Consider the following 18,595-nt stretch of genomic DNA (forward strand, 5'->3'; position numbering starts at 1 on the left):
CCTCTCTCTGCGGCTACGACACAGTTCCCCTCAGCATATCCCACTGGCTGGGCTGATGGCCCGGTGCGGTATTTAGGCATCTGGCTAAGCGGGGACGTCACTTCGCTTTGGTCAGCGAATTACGGTAGAGCTCTTACGTTGGAGGACAAGGTGCAGATGTGGCGCTCACTGCCACCGTCGTTGACGGGCTGCATCGCAATAGCAAAGATGGTTATCTTACCTAAGTTTTTATATTTGTTTAGCAGCTTCCCCCTTGTTCTCACTGTGAGTTTTATGCAAAGACTGGTGGAGCTGGCCTGGGAAGGTAGGCAGCCCAGAATTTTGTGGGAGAGATTGATGCTTCCGTTCGAGATGGGCAGTCTGGCTGCCCTGGATTTTGAGCTTTATTATTATTTTGCACAGGCACATTTTGCGCATTTCGGCTGTACCCTACACAATATCTGCCGCACTTGGCCCCTAAAAGTGATGCTGTATGGCCTGATCGACTGCTGCGTGTGTTGGGAAGCCCGGCTAGGCCCAGGCCGTGTGGGATTGATACTGTGGCTTTTACGGTGAGGGCTTGGACAGCGCTGCTGCGGCAGGTTAATGTGCATGTGCCGTTTGCCCCTGCAATGCCAGTATTGGATGTTGCGGACGAGCAGCTGTCGGGAGATTGCCGTGTGCATGAGTTTCTCCATGAGTTCGGCTTGACCACCTTGGGCTCTTGGTTTCCTGATGGGCTGGTCATCTCGGCTGAGGTGGCGCTCGGGGATGGGCATGACACTGAATTGACTACATGTGCTTAGAATAGGTGCTATGCTTCGTGCGTGCTACCCCTGTTTCCCTGCGATGCTGCCGGTGTGCCGTGCGCTGGACCTCCTGCATCAGACGCGGTCCCCGCGCAGGCTTGTCACAATACTTTATGCTTAAATGTAGAGCAAGTGCCTGAGACTGTGACGAGGGCGAGAGTGCGTTGGGAGGCGGACATTGGCGAGGCCATCTATGATGAGGTGTGGCGTAGATGCTGCGCACATATGAGAGAGTTGTCCCCTAATTATAGACTGCGTTTTAGGTTATGTGGAGGGGGCCCCTGCTTGGCACAGAAGAACTGATAGGGTTGCTGTTGCTGCTGGCCAAGCGCAGGGTTGTGCTGTGCTGGGGATGTGTCAGAACATCCTGTTGTCGTGAGCGGCTGCGGGATGCTTCGTTTTGCCAGGAGCAGCTGATGATATATTGGGAGCTCATGCCTGAGGGCTCGCGTCCGAAAGATATATGGGGCGCATTGCGTGTGTTTTTGGAGAATCGAGATTTTGGCAGCATCTAATGGCTTGGCGGTTCCTAAAGATAACGATAAACAGTTTCCTTCCTTTCGTGCTATCACATAAGGGCTGCAGGAATATTAGAGTATGGTTGGCTGCAGAATTGTTTTGATCTTTTCCCTGCTGTTTCTCTCTATACCTTCCCTTACTCTTCATTTTCCTCTCCCTTCTCAGCTTCTGAGTTGGCCTTGTCTGTTGTTGTATAGTTCACTTGTTTTTTGATGTGCTTATCTGGAGTTCTCAGACATTAATAACATTGTATCATATTCGGTGAAGCTTGTATCCTGATAGGGCGATACTGTGGTCGGTTGCATGTTATTGTCGATAACTATGCTTTACTCAGTTTATGTGCGGATAATGCTGGCCTCTCGGATGTGAGACATTGAACAAGTTGTTATTGTTGCATAATAATAATAAAAACAAATAAAAAAAAGTTTGGTTCTCATAGAGACTCTCCATCGTTTACACCCCATTCTAAATCTGGTAACTCATTGCTATGACGTAGCAACAGTTGATAACAAAACCTGTCACCCAATTTTGCTACATATAAACGCCTCCTAAGACAGGCTGGCAGGGCTCTCTCATATTTTATCAGTACAGCGCTGCTTGTCTGCTTTGACTGGAAGCACAAAGCACACCTGCATGCAGTGGAAGCAAAGAAGGGAAAGTTGAAGGACCTGGTTAAGAATGGCAGGTAAAGTATTTTTTTCACATTTGTGTCAGGTAGGTGAGGACATAATATGTATGGCTCCCCCATTACTCTTCCTCACCTGCATAGCAGTTAAATGCCGGGGCAGATGATTCCAAAAAATAAAATTTTGTGTCACTCAGAACCCCTCAGTCAAAAATATCCCCCTAATTCACTGTTGCCCATCTATAATTCTATAAATCTTATGCTATGAAGGGAAATAGTTTTATTCTCTGCTATTTTGTCTTTTATACTTTCTTACATTTTGCATTTTTGCATTCACTTTTTTTCTCTTGCTTTCCATTTTTGAGTCTGATCAAAGGGTCCAATCATCCCTTTGTCCCTTCAGAAAAATCCCTTTCTGATGTTGCTATGACCTGTAATATGTGTGTACAACCACACATATATGTATATATCAGTAAAGCAGATTTGTAGAGAAGGATGAGACAACGTTCTATACTACGCCTCCAGCCATAAGGGTATACCAGCAAGGCACAGTCAAAAACTGTGAGCCCATGGTGGTGTAGTAAAAGAGCACTATGTTTGCGGTGCAATGGGCTCTTCACTCCCTTGGTCCGAAGCACCACTGCACCTGCTACACCATTGATAACTAGGTCTTGATCTCCGCTAAGAGGGCTAAGCGATCTGTAGAGCTCAACTAGCCTTGAACATAGAGCATTGAATGTCAGCCGTGTGGATACATGTGAGAGGTCACTGAAGCTGCTCTGTAACATGCACTTGACTCCTGGAAAAGTGATATCACTTGACAAACTTCCTTACAAAATGCAAATTCAAAATGTCCACTGGTCAAGCAACACATTCTGATTGAATGTCTAGTGGATGTGTGGATAGGAGTGGAGAGGTCCTTAGGGAACAGGAAGGTTTCCCTGAAAGTCGTTGATGGAGGGGGTAAAGTCAGTTGCATGTTACAGTCGAAAGTAGTGATGGGACAGCCTCAAACACCTGTCAGGCACCACTGTACATATGATAATGCTGTCACCATCAGAACCGGCCTTCAAGAGTCTGACACGTGCTGCCAAATTCCCAACAGCACAACTGATGCGCAAAACAAACGTGGAACACTTAGCCTTTAAGTCCACAGCCCACGTTGGTGCAAACATTTGAACATTTAGTTCTTACAAACGTTTCCAAGAGTATGTCTGGAAACCTGTGACACATATTTTTAAATATACTTCTTAGTAACTTTTGTGAATTACAAAATGCAACTGAGCTAGCCCTTCCAGTATGAGTAACTGTACATGGTGTGGGACTGGGTATAGAAAAATGCCTTCTCATTTGTACAGTGTCACTTTTTAGGTCTCAAGGAGAGCATTTAGCTCTCTCTTGTCAAAGACATATTGTGACCAATACCAATACTAATACTTAGTGAGCTTTGGTTCAACCCACTGCTTGCCATTTGTTGACTTGCTGGTCGATCTCATTTGCTTGATTCTTATTTGATGCCTTTCCCTCCTCTTCTTGTATTTGTCCCTCCCCTGGAGCATAGCTTCTTCAACATCCTTTTGATTATATGACATATATCCTCAGCTGCTGAAAATCAGGTACTGTTTTTCTACTTTTACTTTCATCATTCCATTAAAGTGTTTGAGTTATATGATCTCTATTACTCATGTGCTTCTTCCCCACTCAAATCGGCACCCCCATACTCTACGTTGCTGCCTCATCCATCATCATTGCTTTCCCCATCCCTCCACATTCAGCAGTTGTTTCTCTTTACATCAGTATCCCCTACCTACTCCTATTTTGCGCCCCCAAGCCCTGCTGCTCCGTTGCTCGTCTATAATTACTTTAACCCGCTCTACTCCCTCGCCTGCGTCATCATTGCCCCCCACTGCCATTATATTATTTTTGTAGTCTGTAATTTGGAGGGCTCTGCAGTTGGACTTTGCCTCTAGGTTGTTCCTTTATTTTAAAAAAAGTGCTTTAGCACACTTTTTAAATTTACTGTTCCAAGATGAGCGTCTTTCATCATGAAACGGTAAATTAAAAACGAAATAGCTGCTGTGTCACGATATATATATCCATGTGCGGCGAAGCCTGCCCACATCTGCTTCATCACACCAGGGCTGCCTTGTCTTGATACCCATATGTACGTACATGCTGCTACATCACCACTCTTACACACCATCACCCTTTTTCTAATGTCAATGTTATTCAGCATTTGCAATAAGCAGTTTCTTTATTTTTCCCAGTGATGAATAGCATCAGCAAAAAGCATTGGAAAAGCTAATAGATATGCATTGGTAATGGCAAAAGGCATGATTTATGGGCTTTGGAAATGCTTGTTTTTAATCTTTCTTTTTTCCTTTTTTTATTTCCATAGGCAAAATATATTTTCCCAAGGCTAAACGCCTTTCACTGCACCTTCACCAGCTCAGATGGTGCTCTGTTCTCTTACTCTTGCTCATGAAAGAAGTAACGGGATCGTTTATCATCTGGCAGACCATTCCTAGCTTAATTCGAGGGAGTCGAACCTATGGTTAACTCCCCTCATTCAGAGGTTGGGGACCACTAGATATCAGGAAAAGAAATCAATGGCCCCACACACAAAGAAAACTCTTTGTGGATCACAGCAATTTATCATTTTCAAGGCTATTTATATTTTTCAGAAATAAACCACTATCTGTGGAGGGTTGTTTCTTTAAAACAAACAAAATTCTGACCAGCTGCCATGACACACCTGTGTGATCTAAGCTTACAGGTACAGATAGCTTTGTGACTAGGGCTCACCAAAGGCATCCTTTTTATGGGCGAGAACAAAGTGCTCCGTCCATTCTGTAATCTCTCTTTGGGCTTGAAACCACGCCCATGCCACGTTAGTCACTTACATTGGTTCCTGGGCTTGCCTTTTAAAATCCGCTTGCTTTCATTTGTGAAAGGCATGCATGCGTCATGCCTTTTCCGGTGTTTAGCCCACCTACACAGCACCGGTAAAGTACCAAAAACATACGAGGCTCGATGTTTTCAGCCTAGAGTACGGACTACTTTATCTGTTTATTATCCCCGCAGCGCAATCGCGCTGCATTTTACATAGCGCGATCGCGCTGTGTTTTTTTTGCTTTACAGCGCTAATAGCTCTAACTCGAACAAATGCGAGACCCGTTGCATTGCATATGCTTGTTTGTTATAGGGGGTTACATCTTCCAGAGGCAGAACTTATATCTTTTTCTTAACTTTTACCAGTGTTCTGTCGGTTGGTATCTATCAGGAGTGGCATACAGTCTTCATAAACTTAGCTTTAACTGAGGCATTAGCCTTGGATTTCCCCTAGCAGACTGGTTGTGGAACGCCAGCTGGTATAATTGCAGTCATTGTCGCCGCTGTACGGTAATTCACCTGTATGTTGGGTAAACACCTGGTCCCTAGGCCGTCTGGGACAGGCAGTTTGATGACAAAGTACAGTTAGCCAGCTGCTCAGAGAAAATTTTCGTCTCCAGGAAGAAACCTTTCTCTCAGTCTATCAGTTCATAAATGTAGAATTAACAACCACTGACCGAGCCAATAGGTCTGGCAATGTCTGCCGACGTTTGCACTTTTCCAGTGTGTTTCATTTGGTCATACTTTTTGTAATCCTTTGTTGTGGGAGCTGCCAGGCTCTTACCAATATAAAAAATGGTTAAAGCAACATTTTTTGGTCTTAGAAAACGTACATTGCCATTGTAGTCCCTGGCACTGAAAGGAACTAATTTGTGTGTTTGAATGATAGAGCAGAATGCAGTCACCCCAAGGAAGTTAGCCAATGGCAGAAGTGGGCTGACACATTGCCCCATGCTATGTTCTGTAATGAGTGGAAATTTACTGTGAAGGACCCAACAATAGGCCAACCAGTGAAGAGCACTAACTGAAACCCCTGTAAGTATATTGTGTGTATATTTTTAGTAAAATCAGAAGGTCTTCCTAACTATCAAGTTTTTTTTAGGTCTGTTATTTTGTACGATGGTATGGTGAGTGCCGCTGCTGTAGGCAAACTAATAACCATTTAAATGGTCTTTCTGGTCAGTGCTGCATGTGTGTAAAGTGTTCTGCTTGATATGTTGTGTTGAAAGTTTTTGTTTATTATAATTTAGTGGAAGTGCTGTGGACGTTGTCACCCAACTAAGAAGCATGTCTGAGCAATGTTTTGTGTTTGCACCGAGTTCTGCCTAATTTGTTGTGTTCAAGTTTCTGTTGCTGTCTGATGCTGTTAGGGCCTTAAGGTAGCCATTTTAGGCATATTGGGGTTAGTGTGAAATGTGGTGCCAGTATAGTGTTGGGCTATTCACTAGTCTATTCGTAAGGAAAAAGACTAATAACTTTACTACCATCGGTATAGTGTACTAGAGGCATTCACTTAAATTAAGAAAGAGGATGTTTGCATGTTACCAGCCTTATAGCATGAGGAAACAGTGGGAAACTATTGGCTTCATTACTTTAAGGACCACTCAGGGGTGGCTGCTCCATAATAGTGGAGGAGCGTCGCCCCCCGCTCAAAGTCAGGCAGTGACAAATATAATGTTAATAAAACAATTTTATTTGTCACTGTCTCTCTGACAGCCAAGGAATCTGGAGCAGGGCGTGGCCATATGGAGGAGGAGTGGTGGGCACTGTTGAGTGCACTATCGGTTTGGCCGGCTGTCTTAGGCCGGCCAAACTGACTTGCAAACTTACACTTCTCCAAACCTGCTGTATTGCACAGCCGAGTGGAGAAATTGAACAGGCTCTCTCTGCCTGAGGGAGCGCCAGACCAGCCTGCTCAGACCTATCCTGGTGCTGCCCTCATGCTTGGTATAGCATGAGTTCAGCATCTGGATTGGGAGCCTGTGCTTTTGTGGTGGCTGTCGAGAGGAGAAGGAGCGGTCAGCAGCAGGACCAGGAGCAGCAGCAGCAGGTATGTTTTTTTTTATTTTTAAATTTATTTTTACACACACACACCTCCGCCCGACACCCTCACCTCACACCACCACTTTCGATTGGCAGCAGCCGCCACTGAGGTCGCTATCCCTGTTTGCACTATGGTACACCTTTAACTAGGTGTGCAGGGTGCACACAAAGATAGTGCTCGCTTTTACTGATAATTTGCTGTGCCAAGGGCAACCATGAACCCACGCTGCCTTAGGGAAGTGCATTAATGAAAGACATGCCACCTTTGACAGTGCACGTCGAAAAAAGAGGGGAGTATCCTATAACCCTTGCCTGCTTAGGATACCAACCGAACAGTAATCACAAAAAATATATATCAGCAGGAAAGGGACAAATTCAGTAATTATTGCAACGAACCAATAATAACTCTTGGTTTCAAAGGGGTAAAACTATTTCCCTTATTTATTTCATTTACTAATACGCAACAGAGTCAAAGGCAAACTGCCTATCTATAACCTAATGACACTCAAGTGAACCTATATACACTTATATATACACATTTACATTAGTACCAAACAAGTGGGACAAACAATACATACATTGTCTAAAAACATGTGCCCTACTCCAACACTTTATAAGAAAGTCACATAAAACATTAAACATAGTGATCAAGAAACATATGGTGACCAGGGGTCTCGCACCCAGCTGTATACTGCCTTGAATTTTTTAGAAGGTAGTAAGTAGTGCTATAAACCAATTTATTGGGAAACAATTCATTATTTGCCCAGACTCCTTGGCCCCATGAACAATATGTCGACGCGTTTCGGCCTAACAACTCAAGGCCTCATCAGGACTGTCGGAGAACGCTGGCAACACTTTGTATCTGTCGAGAAAGTTTCCGCACTGAATTACCCAGTTGCCGAGTGCTAATTATTTCCGGCACTCGTTTCGATATGTTTATTGATCACTATGTTTAATGTTTTATGTGACTTTCTTATAAAGTGTTGGAGTAGGGAATTTGTCCCTTTCCTGCTGATATATATTTTTTGTGATTACCTTTGACAGTGCAGGCAGCACCCAGGCTGCACTTACAAGGGAGACAGGGATCATCCTGCAGGTGGGTCAGTGCTTAATTAGTGCTTGTTGTTTCCGGTGATCAGCACCAGCACTTATTTTTGAGGGCCGGGGCTTATTCTTCTGCCTCAAGCATTTGCTGCAAGCAAAAGACACATATGGGAAAGACGGAGGAAGAGAAAAGCGAAGAAACGTCACAAAGTTAGAAAGCAGAAAGCTGCAAGAGTGAGCTGGAGGGCAGGGAGTGGCTGTAAATAGATTAAAGAGGCCCGAGGTGGCTTCAGGATTACACTGCCTCCGCATTGTGTGCTCGCACATTTAATTGCAGCAGCTGCGCGTTTCAGAGGAGAGCTTTGAGCACCGGCACATTTTTATTTACAAATTAAGCACTGAGGTGGGTACATTAGGTGACTGCTCCTACCTGCAAATGAAGGAATGGGGAATGCATAGACACCCTTTACCACTTCAAGTGGGCTCTGCTGCTGTGTCCATAATAAGGTGTGGATACAGAGGCAAAGTGTCTCTCTCATTTGCATGTTGCCATTCCCCCATACAAATGTGGAATGCCCTTTAGATTAGCACCTGCAGTAAGTGTGCCAACACAATCTGTATTTAAGATGGGGCCGCGCAAGCATCTGCAGTCCCTTCTTTAATACCAGAGTGCTTGAGAGCATGGAAATTAGGTGCTTTCACCTCTTGTACCCCTGGGGCACTTGACGCAATATGGCCCTTTTTTCAGGGATAATATCACATGACATTTGTGGCTGTCTTGTGTCAGATCTCTGTCAGGTTTTCGTTTTTAGACAAAACAGTAGGTTTGGATCCGGAGTGTTGTTTTGGTCCGAAGGGTACTGTACTTTGGTGCATCCGTAAGGAGTCGTGTGATGATTGCTAGTACTGGAGCTTGTGCAAGAGGTGAGTTGTGTGTGCTAGACTTGGTGCAAGTGTTTAGCGAACTACTGTGGTTGGGTGTGAGGAGTATTATTGAGAAGATGGTAATAGTAAAACATGGAGGGAAGAGGTAGATCGAGTGACTGTTTGAGATATTTTTGGGTATTGGTGTAGGGTGGAAGAAACAAATGTCATTGTTGATTGCAAATGGTGTGCATGAGCAGCGAGCATTTTCCTTGGAACCAGAGGGCAGGTATTGGGATGAGGAGGGGGTAAGGGCTGGGAATAAATGGTTGACGAACTATGAGCTCAGATTTAAAGCGTAGTAAGAGGGAATCTGCCCATGAAATTATATCTGCCTACTGGTGAACATAGGTTTCCGATCTGCTACAAGATAGTGCTTTACAGAGGTCTTCTGAATGTGTTGTGCTAGGCCCGTGGTATTCTATTAATCCAGGGCAGTTAGATGATAAGAGGATGCTGGTTTCAAAAGTGCCAGAGCTCATAAGATAGCTGTTTGTTCATTCTCTTTCGTTATTGGAAAGTGTAGGTTGTGTTGACTCATATTGAGATGAAAATATAATTAACTACTACTTCACCAGGAGTCTAAACTTGTGCAAATTTATCAAAAAGCTGGGGCGATATACATTCATGTTTAATGGTATTCAATACGAAATGTCAAGCTGCACTCAAACACTGCAGCATAACAGGGAGAGGGTCAAGAAAGGATGCGTCCACACAAACGGCTCATGTATGACTTTAAAACACTTCATTTAAACATTTCATATACATATGTTTCCCATTTCACAATCCCATGATCTAAGAGTTCATTAGCCCTCTGTGAAATGTTTTGATGTGTGCCTCTTTCTCTTAGCAACAAAATGCTGTAATAAAGCTAAACATTAACCATGCTCACGCCACCTCGTCCTTGGTAAACGTATAGAAACGGAGAGCCTTTATGGCATATAAAAGCCAAAGGCCCACCCTGTCTGCGTATGCCCTGCCCACTTTCGACATAGAGGCCTCATTTACAGAAGAAATCTGAGATCTGCACCTGCATGTTTTGACCCTGTACAAGTGCAGATTTTTGACATGTTTAAATTCACACAGGTTTTCCAAACTATGCCTACTTTCTGGAGAACTTACGTGAATTTTCTTTTCTTTTGGGAACATTTATGCCTATTTATTTCTTTGAAGGACCAAAGTCCCCTACATCATCACCATATTTCGATGTGTTTCTTTCACCTTTCTAATATGGAAAGCGATATACTCCTACCAATAAGAGTGCTACTGTCCTAATTTTCCAGGATGGGAAAGGGTCAGACGACAGTTTGAGAATATCACAAATATATAAGTCTGTTGGCATTAACAAACTCCCATGACATTAGCATTACGGAGTGTATTCTCCCCACCCAGTGCTCCACCTCTGCTCTAGTGTTTACTCACATTAAAAGTTTTCGTTTGAGTAGATTCATTTACAACTGCAACTAACCTTTCTGGGTTAAAAAAAAGGTCATTGCACTTGTACACAAGGGAATACGTCCTTCTAAGTCTGCCTTACAAGTCAATATAGCTTTGAGAATAGAACTCAAACCTCTGCTACAGGAGTTACTAAGTGTCTCCTGGATGACTGAAGTGAGGGATTAACTCCCCTGTTCAAAAATTGATATTTTCACTACAAAAGATGAAGTTCCTTGTGAAATATAAAACATTCATAATGTAGCTATCAAGATACATGCTTTTGTTTGACATATTGTAATAACATTTTTTGAATAAGCAAAGTACAAGCATTGGTACCATTCAGTTCTCTGACAAAATAACGATTTGAAGAATAAAAATTAAGACAGCGACAGGACATGAACTCTAAGGACCTCAAGCACGTCCTGGCAGAACTAGGGATAATCAAACCTTTAGAACTGCCTCTAAAGTAGAAAGTGTGAGAGAAGATAGAATTCTTTCAAGTGGTTTGAAGCAGGAGTCAAGTGTGTCACTCAGTGGTAGTGCGGGGGAGGAAGACTGAGAAAGTGAATGAGGTCAGGACCAGTATTCTTGAAGGCCTACGGGAGATGAGAAGGATGATGTCACAGAGGAGCAATTTCTACAAGATTCCCAGTAAAAGACAATTTCATATTATTCAAATCAAGTCGCGAGGGGCAAGGAAGCATTGTAAGTAAACTGATCAACTGGCTTCTTGCAAAAGGGTGACTCAGCCAGAAAGGGTTTTCAGCCAATAGCATTAAGTGTAGAAGGAATTGTGTTCATACATTTCCCATTTTGCATACAGATGTACAAGTCCTTTATGAATGGTGGTGTTGGTAAAAAGACCTCTAGGGGCACAGTTATCAATATTTCATGCAGCGCAGCAAGTCATATTGCTGGACTGTGCTGCTTGAAAAGGAAAAGGCAGGAATGCACTGTATTTAACATAATGCGGTGCATTCCTGTCCTTTTCTTGCACTGGTGCCCTATTGGCTGTCTAGTGTCCAAATACAGAAGCCCTTGGAGAATGCATCACACATAGGAAGAGGAAAAAATTAAGAGAAAAAAAGATATTGTTTCTCTTTACGGCTCACCTGCGGAGGCAAAGCATTTTGACACATTTCCAGGTCTATCAGTATTGGTAAATCTGGGAATGCACCAAAATCCATGGGTGGGTGCATGGGAACACCCACGCTCCACCCTTGGGATGCCTCCCTGGGGCAGAGTAAAGCAATACAGCAATTTGCATTGCCTTGTGTAACTCTAGATTTATGAAGGGACTCAGCGCCATGCAAGGTAGCCGTTCGTGTCTTGTTAACTCCTACTTAGCAGTTACGTCACACTTGTATCCCTTTGGGTGGCGCAAGGGCCATGCAACTACTTTATAAATATGCACCCTACTTTTGCTTAGAGTATCCATCATACCAGAGGGGTATCTGGGAGCTGTGGAGCAAGCAGCGTGTGGCCAGAAGTCATCTTTACGCAGAAGTATTTTTGGGGTTCTATGGACGGTGTTCTAAAAACGATGTATTCTAAATATGAACTGACTACAGTAATCTAAGCAAGCAAATCCTATTCCCCAACCACTGATCGTATAGAGGGGCTGCATGTATGATGAATATATGTATGTATGTGGTATGTATTTAGCGCAAACTTATTTCTTTAGGGCAAACTATGCCAGAACCCAGCGTAGTGCTGTATATGGTCAAAGTCCAGCATTCAATCTGTGAGAGATAGCTGGTTTATGGATTGCCAGAACATTGTAATGTAGTATCCTTTAAAGAGCTGTGTCTTCAAATCTTCCCTAAATTGGAGCAAGTGGGGGCAGTCATAATGGATATGGGGATATTGTTAGATGCTGGTGACATAGGTAGAAATGCATGCTGCCTGTATTTTATTTTATTACACTTCTGAGACTGCAGTCTGATGGTGCCCTGGCTGTGGGTGCACCCAGAACCACCAGAGAAGGCGAGCTTTTCTGCAAGATAAGCATGGGTACTGGCCATCATGACTCTATAAATGATGCAGCTGGTTCTGAGGATGATGAAGGTTGGCAAGGGGAGCCAACAGCATTCCATCAAGATGAGGGTGATGTGATCCTATTTTTTCAGGCCTGGGGTGTGACTTTGCTGCGATGTGTAGGGTGCTTTCAAGGGGTGCCATTGGGAAATATCGGAGGCCATGGAATAAGGTACTGCCATCATCGAGGAGCAAGAGTACAAGGACTTGAACAGCATTTCTGAAGTCGCTTTCTGGAAGAAATGGTTTGACTTTCTCCAGGAGAGTGAGCTGGTACCAGGCCATTGTGTTTTTTGCAATGCGTTCCATGGGGCTGAGTTTGTTTCCTTGGTGAATCCAACTTTCCAACTTGTTTCCAGCATATGGTTATTGTCTTGGGTGCTTCTCATATTTGTTCATGAAATTATAAGGCTTGTTGGAGTCACAGTGCAATAGGTTAAAAAGGATCAAGAACTGCTTTGAGCAGCCAAGGTCTCAGAAACAAATTGTATGGGCCCACGTGTTACTGGGTTACTCTTCGTCCCAGTGGGTTAATAAGTCCTGTTAGTGGACCCATTGGGAATTACAGGCAACTCATAAGGAGAGCCAGAATTTCCAGAGGACCTCTCTTTGTCATGTTCAAAGTAACAAAGACCCTTCTACTTTAGCTGCTACAAGTACAAACGTTGCACTGGTGAAAGGTGGCTGGCATTCATAACCGCAGAGGCCCATTGCTGATCACTCCCGAACTTATATCTATTTTCCAGTACGCAGACAGATCGAAAGGAAATGTCTGTAACATCACAGGAAGTGACATCATACAACCTTTAAAAGATCTGTGGAATTTAGTAACATATGGGAAAAGAGTGTGTGAGCACTGGAAAGTAATAATTTCACCTGAGTCTATTTGCAGTCGTTTATTGTAAAAAGGTTTAGAATTATAATGTGTTTACTGAAGTGTCTGAAGTGTTTGCTTTTTTTTTTACAGTTGAATGTCTTGAGGAAACATGAGTCAATCTGGATCGACAGGCAGCTACCCGGGCTCCCCAAAGTAAGTACATAACTATGCTCTGTACCTCGGGATGTGAGAAAGGAGGTGATTTTTTTCAGCTGTTAATAATATCGTTTATACCGGATTGGTTTTACTAGTAGTATCTGTGTGATCAGAAAATAGATGCTAAATGTTCTACATCTGGCAGGTTTACAGATCCAAGGGCTGACCCAACTATGGATCTACAATAGATAGCTTGCGGTCCTTTTCTGTGCCTGACCTGTCCGGTAAATGAGTCCTTTCCTCATCTACAGAGCCAAAATACAGGAAGGATGTGTATCTGAGATTGAGGACATGTAACGCCCGGCCTTTATTTCATCTGTAGGACATTTAGCCTGGAAACTAGGCCTCACATGAGCCAGGTAGCTGCAATTTGTAAGCCAGTACATACCTGGGTCAAGGTCCTAAACCCTTCACACAAATCTTAAGTAAGATTGAGCTGCGGTTTTTAAACTGGGGTCCGCGAATGATTCGAAAATCAAATGATTTTAGTTGGTATGCTTAGCTTGAATCGTGCGAGAGGCGTTAAGTACAGCAGACCGAATCTTCTATGGACAATGGGTGGTCTCAATTGAAGCACTAGTGAGGACTGACAAAACGAGAGGGGAAACATCCTGAACAACTAGGTCTAAACCACTACTTGCCTGAACCACTACTGCTAAACAACTAAACAGTCTCTACAACTAAGTACTGAACAACTACTGTCTAAACAACAATTGTGCCTGAATAACAATTGCCTGAACAACTAATTTTAAGGTAAGGTTTTCTTTTTGGTTTTTATGGTTTATTAGTTGTTTAGAATATATATATATATATATATATATATATATATATATATATTAGTTGTTCAGACAATTGTTATTCAGGCACAGTTGTTGTTTAGACAGTAGTTGTTCAGTACTTAGTTGTAGAGACTTTTTAGTTGTTTAGCAGTAGTGGTTTAGGCTATAGTTGTTTAGGACCTAGTTGTTCTACCACATATTCAAACGAGAGCATAAATTAGGAACGCAAAAAGACACACTGTATTGCTTCAACTTTTAACAATAAATATACATTTTGAAAAGCTCCAAACTCATAATTAAAATTAAATTTCACTTTCTGCATATTTTTGTTTTTTTATTTAAAAAAACATATTTTGTGAATTTGTTCGATGCATGCTAGTTTCTAAATGTCTGTGTGTTGTTTTGAGATTCAGATTGTAGAAATTGCTTAGTTGCTCGGTCCCCAGCATTCAGTAGTGATTTAGCGGCAGTCTACAGAAGTCAAAGTCTTAAGAACTGCTAAGGAAGAAATCTTGCTCAGAGGAAGCTAGTCTTTGCTGCCAGAGCGCCTACTGGGCATGGAACCAAAAGCAGCCTTGCCAAAAACGTGTTCAAACCTTTGTGTCTCTCTCTTGCTCTCTCTCTGTTTCTATCTCTCCTTCTCTCTCACTTTCTCTCTGACTCTCTCTTTTATCTCTCTCTTTGTCCCCTCTCTCTCTCTTTTTCCAAACCACCCTTGCTCTCTGACTCTCTCTCCCCAAAAACCAGCCTTGCTCTGGGTTCCACTCTCTCTCTCGCTCTCTTTCCAGACAAGCATCGCCCTTTGACTCTCTCTCTTTCTCTCTCCCCTAAATACCTCATTCTCTGACTCTCTCTTCTCTCTGGTTTTTGTCCTTCTGTCTTTCTCTTCCCTTCCTTAACTTCTCGTAATTACCCTCGGGGAGCTAGAGAAAGTGAAATAGGCTAGCAGCAGCCAAGACATTTAAACCCGGCGTCCTAAAGCTTCAGCCCTCAGGAAAATGACCAATGGGATGAATGACCTGTTGCGTCATGGCGCCCCCTCTTTGTTAGACAGTTCTTCCTGGAGCAAGAGAGCCAATGCCCCGTAACCAGCGCCTCATTTGAGCCAGGAGACTTGCATTCTAGAAACCAAGCATTACTACAAGCAATATCCAATCCTTATTTAGATCTGACTCCCGGAAACTGAGAACGTTCTTTTCTTAACCAGAAGGAACAGCTCTTACACGTCAGTATCTGTTCCAAAGAGCAGTGTAATACCACCCGCGCGTCATGTCCCTTGTTCAGCAATGCATGACCCGGAACCGTCCTGATTCTAAGACATGTAGCAGCTGCATGCACCGTACATTGCTAATCTTTTCTTCCATTCTACTTTCTTGTCTATTACAGGGGCAGTCAGCCTAAAATGAGTGCGAAAGACCTGTTTGGTGAGTACCCTCTCTTTGAGTTCACACACATACGAGAAGCCTAATGCCCACGTAGGAATTGGTATCACTGTCACCGGCTGCACATTATTTAGTTGAAACCACTGCAGTCTTCACCAGTTCTTCATGACTTCATTTTTAAAATGTTTTGTTCCGATAGAGAATAAACTTGCTTACTGCTGATACATTTCTTTAGCGTGAGGGAGTGCAGCAGCCGGGTGAATTCAAGTGAAGTTTTGCATTGGTATCAGGTGGGAGGGGATTGTAGACCAGGTGTGGAAGATGCAACTGATTTCCCACCTTGGGTGCGGGAGTCGAACTCCCGAGTGAAAAACAGGAATGTTTGTAGACATGGCAAGGGCTCTGGAGAGCTAGTGGGACTGGACTACATGAATTACTTTAGTTCTATACCTTGGTTTCCAAGCATTGTTACCACTCAATAGCATAGTGATTGACGCCTCCAATGTTTTCCAGCTCAGCCTAAGAGGTGCATGGGACTTTGCAGTGTTTCCCACTCCATCCTCATCTCATTGGCAAGTTGGCATCTACACTTCATTTTACTTCATGCTCCGGCTTGACACTGGCACGTTCACTGGGAAGTGGACTAAAGGGCAGGTTGACAGAAGCAGCCGGGGTCAGGCAGGATACCTGTTAGGTGGGTGACGGGGTGTAAACTGGAAAAACTAGCCGGATAGACTCCTCTCCCAGCTCAGGCCCCTGCCACACTGCGCCCGGAGATGAGTCCTGTAAAGGTGGGAGAGAGCTGATACAATTAGGCTTCAGAATGCTTCCTGAGCATAGTTATACTTAGGTAAGAAGATCACATGAAGTTGCCATTTGACTCAAACCTTTATGCCCACGAAACATAGGGAGAGGGTAGTTAAGACTGAAGGACAGAGAGGCTGTGAAAGAAAATGGAAAAAAGGAGAGAGCTAATCTAACTTGTCTGAAAAACACTATTATCTGTTAGTTTGGGCTTCCTTTCGAAATTGTTATTGCATTTACATAGTACTTTGCTACCACTTGTGTGGCCCTAGAGTGCTGTACGTTGCCTCAGATTCTAGCATGTGTGGCTGGAAGGGATATTAGCTGGTGAAGCACATATGCAGAGAGATGCTGTTTCTAGGTCCTGGAGATGTGCTCCAGCTGTGCTTGAGGGGATATAAAATCATTATGTAGTGATTGTGTGAGGTGGAAGAAGCATGGAGAGTCTACCTGGGTCCCTAGCACAGTCTTGGCACAGCTTTGAAGTAGCTTGAGATGGCTGAGTCGCCTGTTATGATATTACATTGATTTGTATAGCACACTAATCACACAAGAGGGTATCAGGCGCTTGATGTATGAGAATTAAAGGTGTGCTCTAAAAGGTACAGCCATGTCAGTGAACATATATGAAGCATGCCTGTATGTTTATGGGCAGTTCATTTTATTCAAACGAGAAGTGTTTCATGTAGTCTCCATAGTAGACAGGATAACTCACTTTTTTTCATAGTTGATTAGAAACTGCAATTTTGTCAGTGCTTTTGTAAGTGGCCGTGTGCAGTACTTAGTTTATGCAGGTGGCGGGCACCAGCACTCATTTTTTGGAAAGCAGGTCTTTTTTTATCATCATACTTTGAGCAAGAGAGCAAGAAGGACTGAAAAGGGTGCAAGCAGGAGGAAGAGACAAAGCAAGAAAGCAAGGATGAAAAAGAACCTGCACAAGAGAGAGAAAGAGGCAGGAAGGTAGTGTGATGGATGAAAGAGGTGCGAGATGGAATCACAACTTGGCTGCCTTTCTATTGTTACACTCCATTATTAAGCAGCACTGGTCATATGCTGAGATGGAACTGTGTTCCAAGGTTTTGCAGTCTTGACTGAGGAGATTGGTACCCAGTTAGGGATTCATTGCAGATTGGAATTTGAATTAGGAGGTGCATCTTTGACCAGAGGCTTTGTTTGTGATAGGCGTACATTTTCCTCTGAGGAACGAGAGTCCTTATCTATCAAATACAGGATGGGTAATGTACCAACCCATGAAAAAGAGTTTCCTTACAAATTAAAGCCTGTGTAGAACATAAAGTGCTGGTCTGAAAAGGTCCGATGGTTGCAGGTGCGGGAGGAGTCTTGCTGCACTATGCAAGTTCAGACAGTAGAGCAAATGGGCAGGACTGAAGAGAGTCTGTTCTTTGGCTGTTGACCAGAGGAAGAAACTCTTGGCTCCATTTCTAATTTGCACTCAGAGGCTGAGATGAGCATCCAAAGTATCTCCAAGACTTTTTACCGTTGGTGCTAGAGGGGGCGGGGTACCAAGTACTATAGGCCATCAGACTGTGCGCATTTGTGTGCACCATTGATTGGCTTGTGCAAATGTCTTTCCAGTGTTCAATTTCGGATGCTTTTTTACCATGTTGTGGAAGATGATGAAGAAGCGTGATCGGAATGCAGAGCACTCACCATCTAAATGGGGTCTAGTTTTAGCTAGCTCTTAGTGTCATCTGTGTAGTTGTAGCAGGTTAGGTTAAAATATTTATCAATCAATCAGTCATTTGTAGAGCATTTCTCTGTCACCCCTGGGGGTATCTGGGCGCTGAGGTGCTGTGTCTCAGTCAAAGAGCCAGGTCTTTAGTCTCTTTCTGAAGTCTGCCAGTGAGGGTGCAGTTCAGAGGGGGAGGGCTAGGTCATTCGAGACCTTGGCAGCGATGTAAGAAAAAGTGTGTCCGCTGCTGTGTCTGTGCCGAATTTGATTGTATAGGGCTTTTTTTGTAGGCGTGCATGAGGAGCTTGAAATGACATCTCTTCTGGACGGGGAGCCAGTGGAGGGTTCTGAGGTAGGGGGTGATGTGGTTGCACCTGGGAAGGTCCAGGAAGGTCAAGGATGAATCTCTATTGCCTGGAGTCTCTTTAGGAGCTGGGACGACATGCTGGCGTTGAAAAGTGTTTCTGTAGTCAAGACGGCTGGTGACAAGGGCCTCGTGGTGGTTTTCCTGGTGTTGCCTAGGATCCGTCTGAAGATTCTGTGGAGTATGTGGAGAATGTGGAAGGAGGAGGAGGCGACCGCATTGATCTAGATT

The 18,595-nt window shown here is 43.6% G+C and overlaps 1 protein-coding gene across 3 annotated transcripts in view; it reads left to right on the plus strand.

Annotated features, from left to right (window-relative positions):
• Positions 1-18,595, plus strand: part of EPS8L2 (EPS8 signaling adaptor L2) — a 323,428-nt gene that overhangs the window by 109,289 nt on the left and 195,544 nt on the right. For all 3 annotated transcript variants that reach the window (XM_069223096.1, XM_069223097.1, XM_069223098.1), the window contains 2 exons: positions 13,277-13,339; positions 15,508-15,545. In XM_069223096.1, the coding sequence (XP_069079197.1) occupies positions 13,296-13,339; positions 15,508-15,545 (82 nt within the window). In that variant the 5' untranslated portion in view covers positions 13,277-13,295. Of the gene's footprint in view, positions 1-13,276; positions 13,340-15,507; positions 15,546-18,595 lie in introns of those variants that run through there.

This window comes from Pleurodeles waltl, chromosome 3_1, assembly GCF_031143425.1.
Source record: "Pleurodeles waltl isolate 20211129_DDA chromosome 3_1, aPleWal1.hap1.20221129, whole genome shotgun sequence".
In the NCBI taxonomy this organism is placed as follows: Eukaryota; Metazoa; Chordata; class Amphibia; order Caudata; family Salamandridae; genus Pleurodeles; species Pleurodeles waltl.